Here is a 17,162-nt window from a genome sequence, read left to right as displayed (position 1 = left end):
AAATAATTTTTTTATAACAATTAACAAAAAAAATAATGCTTATTTTTTTAAATAAAAAAAACGCCAATTCAATGTCAATTGGAACTGAAAATACAGTTTTACCCCAACTTTTAATAGTCTTTTAACAGAAATCTTACTTTTGGACTAAATTTGCTAACATTCTAGACCACAGGGATTTAATTCCTAGTTTTTTCACCACGGGAGTCATCATGCAAGTGTCCTATGACCATAGGGATGAACAATCCAATTTAGCCAAAAATTTATCATCTCATATTTTTAACACAATATTTTATAAATTTACATGAAAATTATCGTTAAATTGTGAGGTGACGAGGAATCCATAGAGAGTCCCAATTTAATAGATTCATTTTAGCATTTCTCTAGCTTAAAAGTCCTAATGTATGTATTTACTTGACTAGAAGGGTAACTTGGAAAATTAAATGTTGTATCTTTAGTCAACTTTAACATTATGTTTGGAGGAGGAAAATAAACTTGAAATTTGGACAAAAAAAAGAATTTATAAATTGACATGCATCAATTTCCTTGTTTAGATTTATAAACAAAAAGATTTAGAATTTTCGTGTTAAAAAAACTTATAATTTAGGACCTCAAATTTCCAAATTTAAATTCTCTATAAATATGTGTAATTTTCAAATTTCTATAAGTGAGTTAAAAAATAAAAATAAAATAAAAAAACTCGACCATGAGTGGCCACCACCTAACACCACCACATGTCACCACCACCACCACAGCTGCCACCATCACCACATGCCGTTGTGGCGCAGTTGCCACCACCTCCACCCACTGTCATCTCATCACTATCACCACCACCCACCATCATCCATGTTGTCGCCACCACTACTAGCTACCACATTTCATAACTATTATCTTTGATTTATATTTAATTAATGACTCCTATACACACAATAAATTCTGTATTCAAATTTCATTGTTCTTTAGGTTAACCAAACAACAAAATTCACAAATTCTAGAAAATAAAATTCTGTCATTTCCATTTTTGTCATTTTGAAATTCCTTAGTAATCTCAAATTTTCTTATCACAAACTTTGTCTTTTATTAAAAACAAAGAATTCATTTTTATTTTTTTTGGGGTAAAATAAATGATGGTTGCTGAAAAGAGAAATATATTTCACGGTTAAAAATTGCCTCTTATATTTTGTAAAAGAATTAACTTGTATGTCTTTATATAGAATAACCTCTGAAAACTCCAACTAATTTCTTGACTAGCCCAAAAGAAAATTAATTGTCAACCTACCATGAGCATGTTTTTTTTTCCTCAACATTTATAAATATGTTTTTATATCTATGTGTTTTATTTGAATTTTTTTTAACAATCGATATTATCTACACTAAGGAGTAAAATGTGGGCTTAACATCACAATGAGTTAGCAATAATGTGGTTCAAATTCGCTTTTGGCGAGAATCGAACCTAAGACCTCTAACTTACATGTGAAAAGAAATATCACTAGACCATAGTACTAAGTAACATCTTTTGTTTGAATTGTGTTTTCAACACACACACACACAAATTTCTCAATGCCTAAGTTCTAAAACCATCGTGTTACCTTATTTAGCAAAGGTTTTTTTTATCACAAATGGTCCCTGAAAGTGACCATCACCATCGATATGGTCCCTAAAATTAAAAATCAATCAATGTAGTCTCTAAAAATAGGTGTCGCAAATCAATGTGGTCGTTCCGTCACAATTATGCTAAAAATTATGTTTAGTGTTGATGTGGCACATAAATGGGTATCATATCATTTTTCCTCACAAATGATCCTTGAAATTGACCTACGACATCAAAATGGTCCTTGAAATTGACCTGTAATATCAAAATGGTCCATGAAATTGAAAATCAATCAATGTAGTCTCGCAAGTAAGTGTCTCAAATCAATGTAATCATTCCGTCACAATTCTGTCAAAATTTTTGTTATGTGTTGATGTGACACATAAATGGATCGCACAAGTCTAATTAAATTAAAAAAAATTACAAATAGGTTTAATAGTTTAATAATAAAAAGTTGTGAACCAAAAAACCTAGTCTACAATCACCTCTGATCCCACTCCACATTCCTCTACTTTCTTTGCTGTCTATTTTCTAAAATAAATCTCAACACATCCATCTTTACACACTTTGACACCCTTCATCGAATTGAACCTGAATCGAGATCATCTTTGGTGATGACTTGGCTGATTGGCAACGACTTCTGGGACATCACCATCAACATTTAGGTGATCAACATCTTCACAACCTTAATCTTGGAGAGCTTGTTTGATGCTTTCCTAATGGTCTAGTGACTCAAAGAACGGCGATGTCTGCCTTGAGATAATGAGGTTATAACCGAGGTGCGTCTATTGTTAGTTGAAAACTATTTCCAAACCCTCTCTTAGGCCTTGGTTAAGCCTTGTGCTTTTGAGAATTTATGGAATGGATCTTTCTTCAGAGTAGGTTCTATTATAAAAATAAAAAATAAAAAATAAAAAAATTCCATTGTGCAAAAAAGTATTTAGATTACTTTTTAAATTAATTATTAAACTCACATTAGCACATAATAATTTTTTTTTACAAAATTGTGGCGAAATGATCATATTGATTTGCGACACCTATTTTCAAGGACTACGTTCATTGATTTTCAATTTTATGGATCATCTTGATAGTGTGGGTCAATTTCAGGGACCATTTGATGGTGTGAGTCAATTTTAAGGACCATTTGTGATAAAAACCCGTAAATTTTATGGGGCCCATTTATGTGCCAAATCAGTATTTAACGAAATTTTTACTAGAATTGTAACAGAAAGACCATATTGATTTGCGACATCTATTTTCAGGCACTACATGGATTGATTTTCAATTTTAAAGACCATCTAGATGGTGATGGTCAATTTTAAGGACTATTTGTGATTATAAAAAAATAAAAATAAAAAATAAAATAAAAAATAAAAAAACCCTTTAGCAAATTCAAGTGTGGTGGATTTGGAATGTTATCCAACATCTGTTTCCATGTATGTAGACAAATAAAGCAAAAAAGCCGTCCTCCATGATTCTTGCATGTACTCATGATTCTTTTCCAGGCTACACTTCACTAACTTGCTAATCCCACTTCTATCTTGCATTGTCAATTCAAGCAGCTTTGGTTGGTAATATAGTATTCGTGGCCAATGAGAAGAAATTTAAAGAGTTATTGGAACAAAAATATATTAATGCATTTTGATGGTATTTATCAGTGTTCTAGAAGTCTCTTCTTAAGCACTAGGTGGTTGACCACCACCACGATTAATCTCTAAGCGTTTAAAAATAAGGAACTTTAACGAAAAATTCCTAGTATTGTTCATTTTAACGAAAAATCACATTTTTACACCAAAAAGTCAATCTTGGTACTGTTCACTTTACCCTTTATTTTGTCCTTATCGTTAAAACTCAAAGTTTTCAAGTCATTTTCATTAGTTGTCCTTTAAAAATAAGAAAGGACTCATTGACCTGTCGAAGCACCCACCTATCTTGCCTAGAACCGCCTAGACACCCCCTAGATTGCAACTCTCATTTAGATAGAAAAATATAACTTTCATTTTTTATTTAATTTTTTTTAATAAAGTATAAGAGACTTGTTGTATACTTAGATAAACAGTCATTGTATACTTGTTCCCCATATTTTGAATATGTTCTAGTACTCTGTAATTTATATGTTATTCTATTCTGGAATTTATGTAATGCAATACAATTATGTATTTTTTTAATAGGTAGACCTTTATTTATACATTATATAATAAATTTAATTAAAATTAAAATAACCGCCTAGGTTGCCACTTAGACACCTAAGCACTAGGCTCTTGTCGGCCGCCAAACTAGCGCCTAATGCCTTTTAGAACCTTGATATTTACATTATGTATTACTGTGTTAGTATTTAGCTGATATTATCATATTTAATAGATAATTTTTGCATCCCCTAAATGAGAGCTGCACATATTCCATCATTTATATAACGCATCTTAACCGAATAAAATCAACGATCAGAACCTTCAATCTATCTATATTATGTATAAGCATAAAGGCATTGACGATACTGTGCAAATATGCAGCAATATTTAGGGCTAGTGGCTGGTTGTCAAATCCCTCTTTTTCTCCATTGTCTCTTGAAACATATCTTTTACTTTGGGTGATAAAATAACACTAAAATGTTGGGTGGATCATAATTTAATGACAAAAAGAATACCCCCATTACAAAATGTATGAATCAATTTGTATCATGAATAATGGGGTTTGGGGGCCACGGCCCCCATGCTAGCTTATTATGCACCATCATGATGAATCATTGTTGGCCATGGAGTCAAATGGTGCCATTTTTTTAATCATGCAATTTCAATTTTTAATTTAATTTTTTAAAATTCTTTTTTTATTTTCCTCCCACATGAGATGATGATCATGATAAGTTTGCCACACGTGCATATCATCACAGCAGTCGTTTTGTGGGTTCCCATGTCAACCCTGTTGACATTACGACTTAGATCTTATCATCCCATGAGTTGGATTTCTCTTTTCTGTATTTTCCATTACTTTTCCTTTTTATTTTTGCTTTTTTTCTCTTTGACTTTAATAGCAAATTATGAATGAAATTTAACTAAAAGAAAGACATCATATAAATGGGAAGAATATTACATACAAATTTCTGAAATATTCCCCAAATGAAATCTGTTATATTCCCATATCATTTCACTTTTCTCACTTAAAAAAGAAATTGTTTAATTTTTTTGTAGATTATTTCTACAACCAAATGGGCTTTAAATACTCGTGATTTTTACATAAAGAGAAAGTATGTTTACTTACTTTTTAATGTATAAGAATGATAGTTACTGTTTTAAAAGTTAATAAATGCATGATGTATCATGAAAGAGAATACTAGATATATTTTGCTTGCTTGTTGTTGGTAGATAAATATGTCATAAGCGCGTACAATTGCACTAACTCTCCACCATTTGCTATACATGAAATTATTTAATATTCCTTTCATGTTTTCTTTGAGCACCATGGGGCCAAATATGAAAAAAAGAAGCCTCAAAGAGAACAAGGTACGGTAGGTAGCCAAGAACAACCGGCCAAAATAATGGTGTGTGAACATCACCTTGTCTCCAGGAGCAAAAATTTCTCCATTTGCCACTACATTCTCTTTTCTTTCTCCCCATAATTTTTTAAGAGAAATGCTAATGGAAATCATTTATAAGTAAGACTCTCTATAGACTTTTTGTAATCTCATATTATTTGCATAATACTTTATAATATTAACACGAAAATTAATTTAAATTGTGAAATGTTAGAGAATTCATGAAGTGTCTGCTCATTATTTCTTTTAATTATATGTTGTCTTCTTATTATAACAAGATGACGAAAAGAAAGAAATAGATAGAAACTTTTCAGGACAAAGTAGGTTTAGGTATGTCTAGACAATCATCTTGGACTGTCGATTTCTTAAAATAAAAATGCAAAATAAAAAATTAGTAAACTATGCATGTTTAACTTTCCCAGAGCAGTAAATAAATTGTTTAAACAAATTTCCCACCTAAAACGATGCACTCAAAGTTCCTAAACCTGTAATATTAATATACTAAACCATAAAGTTACAAAACAAATTTCCCACATAAAACGATGTATTCAAAGTCTCTAAACCCTAAAGTTTCCACGACTTGTAATATATATACTAGTGATGACGATGATATATGTCGTTTTAAACCTTAACAATCTTGATGTTCTCGTTTCTGTTTTTTATAATCATATATGTTACTCGGTTTCGTGTGTGTTTCAGACCATACAAAACATTGGGTCGACGAACCATGCAAATCATCAACCTCTAGAATTGGCATACCGATTCAATGGTCAAAAACTGGCAGTTGGAAATATATTAGTCTATGGCTATAACCACCATTAATGAATCCACGAGAATATAGTAGGCTATGGGTAACCATCATGAATGTGTTCTTCGAGAAAACTCGTGCTTGAAAATTACATATGTGATATACATACTCTTCTTGGAAGACAACGTACTGAGTTGACCGAGTAATTTGTCTTAGGAAAATGTTAAGGTGACTCTCTCGAAAGTGAGACTCTTCATAGATTCCGTCACTTTTCAGTTTAATGTCAATTCTTATTTATAAAACATAGTGCAAAAAACATGAGGTGACAAAGATTGCATAGAAAGTTCCAATTTTGAGAGAGTCCCCTTAGCATTTCTTTTTATCTTAAAATGATATACATTCGTTTAACATCTATTCATGCAGTGGAGCCTTGTATTGATTGATTCTTCTCTCGTAATATCGTTTGGGGAAATGATTCATGGCTTCATGCTCACAAATTTATTTTGGCATACCTATGTTTAATTCTCTTTCACTTTATATAATCGTTTCAAATTGAAAGGGAAAATAGTGTGAAAGTCATTTTCATATCGTTTATATTGGAAAAACAAACACTGTTGTAAAAAAATTTTAAGACACCTTTTGGTTGAGCGCAACTGTTTTAAAAAGGGAGAATAATTTATTTATTACGTTACATATGCAATATGTTGGTGGTGTTTTTTTTTTCTTTTGAACAAATGATATATCTACACTAAGGGGGTGGGAGAGTTGACTAAACCTCACAATGGGCTAGCAATAATGTGGTTCAAATTCGTTGTGAGAATCGAACATAAGACATTTCACTTACAAGTGAAGAGAAATTATGTTGGTGGTGTTGTAGTAGGATAATTTTGGGGGGAAAAAAGTATGATTCTTGAGGATTTATTTATTCCTCAAATATACCATTAAATCCTTATGAGGTTTACCAGTGGATGTGGCCTTGGTTGAAAACTGAAATTAGGTCAAAATATTCCCCTTCACATTATGTTTGGAATAGTATAGCTGTATAGTACAGTCACATACACAACTTTGTTCTCTCTATGCAAAAACAATCTTCCATCTCTATCTCTCTAAGAGTAAATTGGGAAGTGGGATTATTGGAAGTTTGAAAATGTGAGTTGGAGAGCTGAGTGCTCAGAGAATTGGTATCTGCCATTCTCTCCATTATTTCAAGCATTTGGTAATGGTCTGCTGAGGCATCAAGAATCTTCATTTGTCCAGTTGTTCTCTCTTACTCAGAAAGTAGAGGTATTGTTACAAAAAAAATTGAAAATATAGAAAGTAGTTCAACTCCTTATAAGTACATACAAGGTCTGTTAACGAGATTCACACTCTCAAGATCTCGCTCTATCTCAATCACAAGAACCTTAACGACATGACACCTCATGGATCAGCTTCTGAAATTGAGAGTGCACACAGTAGGGACCCAAGGCATCCAAGCACCAAACACTAAATCCAAATAATCAAAAGAGTTAACCATCATATAATGAGGTGAGTGGAGTTCCCTATTCCCACCACTTTATATATCACAAGATAATATACCTTTTAAAAGAAAATTAAAATGCTGTAGCTTTTTAGAATTGCAAAAGTTATTCCTCTCCCCCACAAACGAACATCAACAAAGAACCAGGAAAGTGACCCCTTTTCATTTCACACCTCCTTTTGAGGGCACACATGCATGCCTCACACTACAAACTTGCCCTAGCTACTGAGTGAGAACCAGAAGAGAGAGAGAGAGAGAGAGAGGGCAATGAAGGGCTTCCTATAGCAGTGAGTGGAGATGCATTATAACAAAGAAAGAATCCTCATAAAAACCCTTTGTGGGGAGGGTATAGGATTCCCTTTACTATATCTCTAAAATTCGCCAGACTTTCTGGGGCAAGTCAACGAGAAAGCTGACCTTTTTTAATATCCAAGGGGAATAATAATCCCTCCTCTTATGGTGCTCCCCACTTGGGTAGTGAAAGTGATTAAGGGCATTCGATGTCTTGCATTTGAAAATTCTCATATAATCATGCATCCATTGCTTAAATAACTAATAATCTCTCTCTTTCTCTCTTATTGTGTAAATTAAGTATTGATTAAGTTGAATTTACCGTTTGATCAACTTGATCGATGGTTCTCAGCATGAATATTTTGGCATATTAAACCTATTGAAAGATCAAATTTTTAAATGCATAATGGTTCTTCATTCTCATTTTTCATAGTGTGCATACACACCGAACTTATTGTGTCAATTAAAGAATTTAGAGAATATTTATATTATATGCTACGTTTACTTTAGTGGGGAGACAGAGATTATGTAACAAAATCATAATATGCAAAGTCGAAAAATCTTTTACTTGGTAGATTGGAACATTAATTATTGCACATGCATGCTTTTCTTCTATACTCTCTTTTTTTTGTCAGAAAGTAAACCTCATTAAAGATCAAGACAAATTACAATTTGTGATCGATGGACTAAGTTCAAATAAAACACAAAACACTAAATAAACAAAGAAAGATACGAGGGTAGAAAGACTCAAGCCAAAGAAGACTTGCAACTCAAGATAGAAAGCTTGCACACAGACTTATACGCCCGTAAGTTGCAAAACAAACATCAACCAAAAACCCTGCAGAGCCCAAACCTCCGGCGTCGCAGTCTCATCCCCGAGGCAAGCCATCACCCCAAAATTAAGATAATTTTGATTCGGGTGTTATTTTAATTCTATACTCTCTTTAATCTATCTATAAGAGAATGGAAAAGGTGAATACTGATTTGGTGTCACCATGTTTCAACAAAAATATTTGGACAAAAATGCCCCCAAAACAAAAAATTTCAAAGGCATTCCAAAATAATACATCAAATAAGATAGGGGCAATTTCGTTGTTTTAATAGTATTTCTTTAATAATTTACTTTTTTGTGCTTTTTTTATTTAATTAGTACATCACAGTAAGTTAGCAATAATGTGATTCAATTTATTTATTTTTAAACACGTTCAATACATCTTAAGAGGCATGTAATGCAGGTTATAAAAAAGGTTTTTCCGTACGCGGATAACAATGTGATTAAATAAGTTATCAAATGATTGTTTTATTTTTATTTTTAACAAACAATATTATCTACATTAAGGGGGTGGGCTTAGCTTTACAATGGGCTAGCAATAATGTGATTCAATAAGTTATTTATTAAATATTATTTTCTCTATTTTTAAACACGTTTAAAACATCTTAAGAGGCGTATAATGCCGGTTATAAAAAAAGTCTTTCGCACACGGATAATAATGTGATTAAATTAATTGTCAAATGATTTTTTTTTTAAATAAACGATATTATCTACACTAAGGGGGAGGGGGTGAGCTTAGTTTCACAATATGCTAGCAATAATATGATTCAATCAATTGTTTATTAAATATTATTTTCTCTATTCTTAATGTAAATTCTATGGAGACCGATTTTATTATGTGAATTCAGCTACTTTAATTAGTTTATGAGAGATTTCTAGCATGATCTAAAATTATTCGTTTACTTCAAATATTTGATTTTCCTTTTGTCAATTTATGCATATAAATACATTTAAAACATATAATCCCAAATAGCACGTCGTGATTCAAAAAACGCGCGTGCATGAAAGCTAGTTAAGATAATTTAGATGGAGTCTTAACCATGCATATCCACTACAGGGGAACAAGTTGCCAAGCAGCTTTCCTTAATTATGACGTCACATACATTTGATCATCAGCAAGTCAAACCTAATCCATGCATCCACTGGGGTCCTTATGTTTAAGATCATGCTTAATTTGAGTTCGTGCAAGTCGCTTTCTAACTTTTTCACTGTTTACTTTTATTTTTTTATGCATATTCATGTATGTTGCCTTGCTTATGTGCATGTATCATATACATATAAATAGGATAGAATTTATTTGTATTTGTAATGTTATGTCTGCGGTACATGATTAACTTGAAATTTTGATCTTGCCACACTTCAACTGCAAGAAATTTCTTGTTTTATTATACACTCGACAGTCAGACGTCCCATAAGAAATATAGAGGTTATAAAATAATAATCTTGTTGATTCAAGAGGAAAAGGTGCTGCAACACCTTCAGGCCTTTCAACATACTGAAATTAAAACTATGAACAAAATCTAAGTAAGGCTAATGAGAAAACGGAGGCGTTGCCTCTCTTGACGTGCTGCAGCTGCAATTACTTGTTCGATCAACCTCTTCAGCGAACATTGTTTCACCTGTGCTATACAAATGGGAAAGAAACAGTTAAAGAATTAGCATATCAATAGTTTGATTTCATCACCAAAAAGTGGCTTGTTTCGTATCAATTAGGAAATTACATGAACAATATTTTGTTTAGCTCAGAAAAAAAAGGCACCAACCTGTACAAGGTTTGCCACAAGACATGCAACCTTACATGCTCAACTTGAGCTTTACTTAGTGAATTATCAATGTCAATCAGTAATCCAAACCTATCATGTATTATTATATCTTTTAACTTTCTTATATGACAACATATGCTTAGCTTTAGAATACCTTCCTCAATTGTAGGGAAAGTTTTGTTGGAAAAGTTAGAGCTTAGTAATTTGGTTTTTTATTTTCATTTTTATGTTGGGGGTATTTTTAGTACTTTACATCTGAAGAGCTTTTTTAGTAGGATAAGTATTATGGTTTGATTTCCTATTATTTACTAGAGTTTACTATTGCATCTTGTAACTTAGTAGAAGAATAAAGTCTTGAGAGGATGTAAAAGAATCAAGTCGTTGTTTTTACAGTTATTGTTAAGGACGAGATGCAATTAAAACTAAATTCAAAATTTATTTATAAATCCACACCCAATAATCAAACACTCACAATCACACAACTTTTTCTCCTATGTTTTATTATGGCTAAAACCCTTATTCCGTCCACTCCTCCTATAATAACCAAACCCTAATACGCTTTCATACAGAAAAAAACAGACCCTTTTTTCACGAATAGATGGTGATTTGAAGTTTTAGAGCTTTCCTATATATATAGGTTCAAACTGAAAAATGCCAATCGTGTTTGAAAATCTTTGCCTAACTTTGACAACAAGACATCCACCACATTCCAGTTCATGGCTTCAAATCACTTGCCTTGTGTTCCTCTGATCTTTTGACGCGATGGCCCGGATTGTTCCCATCCCAAGTGTGGCATTTGAGTTGGGAATGGAACAATCAAGTCGACTTCGATGAGCATTCCCATGGTAACCCTAATACCATACCAGGGACTATGGGATCAGGTACAAATCTTTACTTATGATCTGCAACTAGGAATCCCGTTGAATATTTTTAATGAATATTTTAAATATTTACCCAAATCCTATAACCCTATTAATGCCGTTTAAATTTACCTGTTTCTACTTCAACTGATCCAAATTCCCCTTCTAAGTTTCTCCTACTGCCTTCCACCACAATTTGAGGCGCAAACGTATTTGCTACATTTTGGAAACAATATATGTAGATGGTAAGTTGGACGTAAAGAGAGGTAATATGAGTTTGAACAAAATTTAAGAATCAAACTTTGTAATCAATTTTTCTTCTTCTTCTTCGTCCTTTGATTTGCTAACATGTTCTTGTCATATCGTATATTTAGTAGAAGTGGTATTTTTATCACATGATTCTAACTTTTTCATAACTCATTAGTTTGGTTTCTCACTTTGAAATATATCAATGTTGTCATCCACGTTTATCCCACACCCTTACTGTCCAAATTCAACAAAATTTATGTTATGTGCTGACGTAGCATGCATGTGGATCTCACAACTCTAATTTGAAGGCACGACGTGGACTAAACAAAAGAAAAATCAATTTTAAACATTGTTTAAAATTTTACACCATAAAACTTTCGGGAGTGGGGGGGCCTTGGCATCATTGAGTTGGGCAGGCTTGCCCCATTCCAGCTTCATCCCCACTTTTTAATAAAAGAAAATGTGACTTGGGCTTGATCTGGTCTAAAGCTTGCAGAGGTGTCTAACCCAAGCTCAATCCCTTACCAACTGGCCTGGTCTAGCTAGCACAATTGAAATTGGATTTTGATTTGAAAAAGAGTAAGCTTCCAGCCCAGCTCTAACCCAAAGCAAAATAAACAAAATCATCCAATACCAAATCAGTAGGGGATTGCTTTGCACTTTACTGATGAAAACTTTGCTTTAGCTTGGTTGGTGTTATCACGCCCATTTTTACTTCTCGCACAATGCTCTCAATTTCCGGTTGTCGGATCCAATGAAAATGATTAGTGACAAAAATTAACAAAAGTGTGTGGAACGTAAAAAGGGATATGTGAATAGCACTACCCCTTTAGCTTTAAGGTTGCTTCATAATTGTCAACCTTTACAAGATTGGTTGATAAGATGCTAATTCACCATAATCTACTTCAAAATTATTGGGATGTAAAAAGAAATGAGAAATGTTAAACCAATTTGCCCTATCCCTATGAATGACTACTCTAAAAATTGAAAAATCAAAACAATGTATGAGATCCAAGAATCTCTATCCCCCTCCTCTTCTCTTCCTCCCATTCAAATGCGTAAATCATCGGTCGGAACAGTTGGAAATGTCAGTTGAGACTTGAGATCACTTGCAACTCATTGTTTTCTAATCCCATGTCTTCAAGCCTTTGTCCAACTTAGCTCTACATGTATCCTTCCATTTTGGGAGTCAATCAAATGGTACTTATGGTTGATACGGCCATTGTGTACCACATCGGCGAGATTAATTACCACGTATCCCAGTGATTCCTACATGATGAGATGATACAGAATCCGAGCACTGTAAAGCATGTGGAGAAGACTAGGGCATAGAGAAAAATAAGGGAACAATGGTGTTTTTCATACCTTGGCTCGGATTAGAGCTCTGCCTTTGCTCTTGACCTCGATAAGAATCTTGTCATTCAAAGGAGGCTCATCGAGCATAAATTGAAAATCTTCGTTCCAAAGTGGATTACGAGATTTCTTAATCATCTGCCAACAAAATAGAAAGAAAAAAAACTTAAGAAAATACGTGAACAAAACCACGAGAATGCTTACAAGATTTTACTGTCACAAAAGATTGTGTAGAACACAATTAAAGTTAAATAAATAGGTAAATGGAGCCACGAGACTGATTACAAGATTTTTTCATTGAATTTGTGGTTCATGCCTATGTTCAAAAAATGTTGTTGATGATAAAAAGGAGTTGATAGTTATCAAAGTGAAGGTTCACCTTAGTTTTCTTTTCTTCTCCTCTAAAGCAAAGCAAAGCATAAGGATTGTTGTGATGCTCCCCTTCTACGTCCTCAGCTCCCTGGATCAAAACGGATAGTACACCAGCTCCACTGAGGGACTCATCACTCTCTGATGACCTTCCACTTTCGCTTTTCCCAAAACCATTACTAGATCCATTAAGTTTACTGCTTTCTGATTTGAAAGGAACAAAAGCAAGCTCCACCACAATTTGCCCCCTATGCTTCTTGTTTTGAGGATCATTGATATTTGTGTTCTTGACCAAATCTAGCACAAATTCCTTGGTCACACCGGGTGTTAGTACTTTTAAAGGAACTAACTGCATTCCCAATTTGTCATGTCTGCCAACCTGTGAACACAAAAGACGATCAAAACCTGAAATTGAACCTTGTTCACAAATTCAGAAACTAACAAACAGAATCTTTCGTCTAAACCTCACCTCAGACTCAGAGCAGATTTAAGAATAAATTATGGAGACACGCTAATGACCAATACCAACGGAGAAAAGAAATTGATTTTAGCCTTATTCAGTAGAAGTTCGTAGAAGCTTGTTAACGACCAATTTAGCAAGAACTAGTATAATGAACTCTGATGATATTGGGGGACTATTGTTCCATGAATATGCTTTCAAACACACATTTGAGACCAAAGAGCTTGAGAACCAATACTGATAAACACAAGACATCCCTTCTGATTCCCTTTTATCAAAGGACACGGCATCATCATTAACAAACTTCATATTCCTTAGCAGTTAGCATTAAGCAGAGATCAACGCTAATGAGGGTTCACACACTATTGCAGAAGAATTGCAAGAAATAACAAAATCAAACGGATTAATATTAAAAAATAATAATTTGGTATTTGAGCCAAAAGAAACAACTGAGGGGAAAACCTTGTCCCAGTCATAGAGTTGTAACTCAAGAGCTTGAGTTTGAGGGTCCTTCACAAGAAGCTTGAATTTCTCATTCCACTCAGGATTCAACTTATTCATCTTGATACTGGTTTGCTTTGCTGGCAACCTATCTTCAGTGAGGGTTAGTTTGACGTACGGATCGGAACTTCCCAAGATGTCCATCTTCAAGAGCTTCAGTGCTCGAATAACCTTTACATGAAGGATCCCTACAGGCTTCTTGGCCACTCTGTTGAATATTTAAAGGGAAAATCATTTTTGTGAAATAAAAGGATATTTGAAATAGATATAAAATAGATATAAGTAAAACAAAATATAGAATCAATAAATTTTAGGTGAAAAGAATGAGCTAGATGTGCCGAGGCCAGTTGCACCATCTCATGGTTACTCACATTGAAGCATCGAGAACCGGTATTTCCAGTGTTTGAGGCCATAGATAGAGGCCTGCGACTTGTTTTTTGATGATCTCCTGCAAACACGTAGACGGTTAGTTAAATCAAATCAAACCAACATCTGCACATGCATAAATCATCTACACAGCTATCCAAAACTCATCCAATGTATAATCACAATCCTATCCAGAAAAGAATTACTGGTGAAGCACCTGAACAAACCAATAAAGGCCTGGTATGGCCATGATGTCCCCTCCCAATACCTTGATTCCAAAATCGACATGTGGCTGCAAATAAATTGAAGAAAAAAATCATCTTATCAATGCAAACTAACTAAACCAGTCAGAAAAAATGCAATCCAAAATAAAAAGTGAAAAAAAATAAAAGAAAAGTTAGCTCTTCTGCGACCTTCTCCAATAAAGACACCAGAATGCTTGCAAAACACGGAAAAGTCGGCACTAGAGGTTTCAGAGTTACCCGTGGTGCTGCAAATACTTGCAAATCCACTAACTGAGAATAACAACAATCAGTATTCTGAAAAGAATGCATCAAGCATAGTATCATATAAATATACAGATTCTTCTCCTAAAGGATTTTGCTTTGATTTGTTACCTGAACTGTAATTCTTAGAGACAACAACTTCAAAACCAGAATTATGTTGGGATTGCCAGCCCACCTAAATGCCGGTTCCATGACTAATTCATTCTCATTAGTCTCATAAACTTTTAGACCTGTAAGATTCAAAAGTAACCAAAATATATCATAATAAATCTCGAAGGGTTAATGCATAAACCAAAATATTGTTTTGAATTTTAACCATGATTTGCACACATTATGCGAATATCCTTTTAGTTCTGCGTTGACTGATGTGAGATAAACAGAAATATGCATACAAAACAAGGAAGAACTGTCACTTATGAATCAATGGAAGTGGTGCCCTAAACTTCTGTAGACTCATCGTCATCGCATTTCAAATTTAACAAAGAGCATTAAAAAGTGCTAGATAAGAAAATCAAAATGCCTCTTGCACTCGGAAAATAATAAGCATTTATGATTAAGCTATCAAAGTGAGTAGGCTAACCATAAATTATGGGTGGCAGATTTCCAAGACTCAACTTGTCAAATTCAATATCCTCAATGTGATTCTTCCCAATGTACTCAGCGAAGATAGGTTTTGCCATGCTTCTTATTGTAGAACAAATCGCCTGCACAATAAATAAACAGTCTCTCAAAAAGCAGTGCAAAAAAATACAACTGCTAACCAGATTATTACCTTGTCAAGGTAAGGCCACACGTCAACGAGAAACTTGTTTAACCAGTCAACCTGCACAGTGATGCGTATAATCAACATTGAGGTGAGGTGTTAGCAGGAGTGAGAGAAAGAAAGGGCAAAGGCTCAATGTAATAAGATTGAGAGGAGATACTAACTCGTTCATAGTCGGAAAATTTAACCCACATTGGTATTTCAGGTAGAAGACCTTGCAAAGTACTAGAATCTAATTCGTGCAGCGGCCTGATAATTGGATCCTGCAACATGAAGTACGTTGAGCACTATACACGCTTAACACTTCACAGTACTTTTGTTTAGCAGTGTTCGATGTTCATCGACTCAAAAGTCATACATCAACCTCTTAGTCACAATCAAAGATTCAAGAGGGGAAAGCAGGGGAGGTGAAGTTAATTTTGGTTACATGAAGGATGAAAAGTTCACTTGATGGCTTATTGTTTGCAGAAGAAAGAACAAAAGGGTAAACATTACCAATGAGTTTTCTTTTGAATCAGCATAAAATCTCTCAAATAATTGAAGACATAAGCTCAAAATTCAAAAATAACATAAAAATTGGAATTGAAGATTTCCCAGTTTCTTCTGAAACTCAGAAATTCATAAGAGATGCAGGTGATACCGAATGCAATCAAATCCATGCAAGACTGGCAAATTAAACCATTTGTTTGATCCAAAATCTCTAAACACAAAATGCTCAATTAATTAAGCGAACACCTTGGGCAACCAAAAAAACCCAGAAATCAAAAGCTTCCAAAAATCAAAAGCTTCAAATAGTAAAAGATTTTACCTTCACTTCCTCAGGCTCTGAATAGATGAAAAGATAGAAACCCACCAAGAGTCCCACCAGACTTCCAATGCCAAAGCCGATGAATCCCAAGAAAGTGCTTAAAATTCCCATCTTTTTCCTCAGCCACTTCAGGAAGCTGCAGAACCAAAAGAAGAACTCTAATCCATTTTAATATCCAATAACATTTAAAAGCGATGGGCTGTTTTTTGTTGTTTTTTTAAGTGAAAAATACAGTGTCCGAGAGTGAGAAGAGCGCCAAAACAAACAGAGAGTCACGCGCGGTGTTGTTTCACCTTCAATTACTCTGGCTTTCTTCTTCAGAGTTCGAAACTTTGAATTTGTTTTGTTTCTTTTCTTTGCCTCGAAGGAAACGGGACAAATTTTTAGTTGTGATCGGAACACAAATGGTACACGTAGTTTTAATAGGAATGGTGGAAGATTGTATTTTTTAAGTTATTAACTTTTTAGCACATATATCTCATCATTTGTTTAGTGACACATGATGTACTATTTCGTATACCAGTCCCATTGAAAAATTTCTCAGAAAACTGCCCTTTGCCTGACCACCAGCGCCTCTCAGTGGTCGCTACGTGTACATGTAACTCCTGACTTAATTGATTACTGGTTTTTACGTTCTCAATGTGGGACATGACATTG

General features: G+C 33.9%; 1 protein-coding gene and 1 long non-coding RNA gene across 3 annotated transcripts; one reads left to right on the top strand and one right to left on the bottom strand.

Moving 5' to 3' along the window:
* Nucleotides 1–10,753: 10,753 nt before the first annotated feature.
* On the top strand, nucleotides 10,754–11,566 carry LOC114824072 (uncharacterized). Its single transcript, XR_003772317.2, has 2 exons — nucleotides 10,754–11,151; nucleotides 11,301–11,566. It is a non-coding gene; the product is annotated as an uncharacterized lncRNA (long non-coding RNA).
* Nucleotides 11,567–12,170: 604 nt separating this feature from the next.
* Nucleotides 12,171–16,897, bottom strand: LOC103430445 (synaptotagmin-3-like). 2 transcript variants are annotated; one of them, XM_008368685.4, is made up of 13 exons: nucleotides 16,799–16,897; nucleotides 16,506–16,641; nucleotides 15,862–15,960; nucleotides 15,707–15,757; nucleotides 15,515–15,638; nucleotides 15,046–15,164; nucleotides 14,842–14,943; nucleotides 14,646–14,720; nucleotides 14,434–14,510; nucleotides 14,024–14,270; nucleotides 13,112–13,480; nucleotides 12,745–12,870; nucleotides 12,171–12,648 (listed from the first exon to the last, which is right to left on the bottom strand). In XM_008368685.4, the coding sequence occupies exons 2-13, from the start codon at nucleotides 16,614–16,616 to the stop codon at nucleotides 12,520–12,522; spliced, it is 1,629 nt and encodes a 542-aa protein (XP_008366907.1). In that variant the 5' UTR covers nucleotides 16,617–16,641; nucleotides 16,799–16,897; the 3' UTR covers nucleotides 12,171–12,519. The 2 variants fall into 2 exon arrangements, with proteins under 2 accessions (XP_008366907.1, XP_028956206.1); XM_029100373.2 differs by lacking the exon at nucleotides 16,799–16,897 and having other exon boundaries at nucleotides 16,506–16,775.
* Between the last annotated feature and the right edge of the window lie 265 nt (nucleotides 16,898–17,162).

Source organism: Malus domestica, chromosome 01 (assembly GCF_042453785.1).
Source record: "Malus domestica chromosome 01, GDT2T_hap1".
NCBI lineage: Eukaryota > Viridiplantae > Streptophyta > Magnoliopsida > Rosales > Rosaceae > Malus > Malus domestica.
The sequence above is the reverse complement of the archived record's forward strand: the minus strand, read 5'-3'. Positions and strand labels throughout refer to the sequence as shown.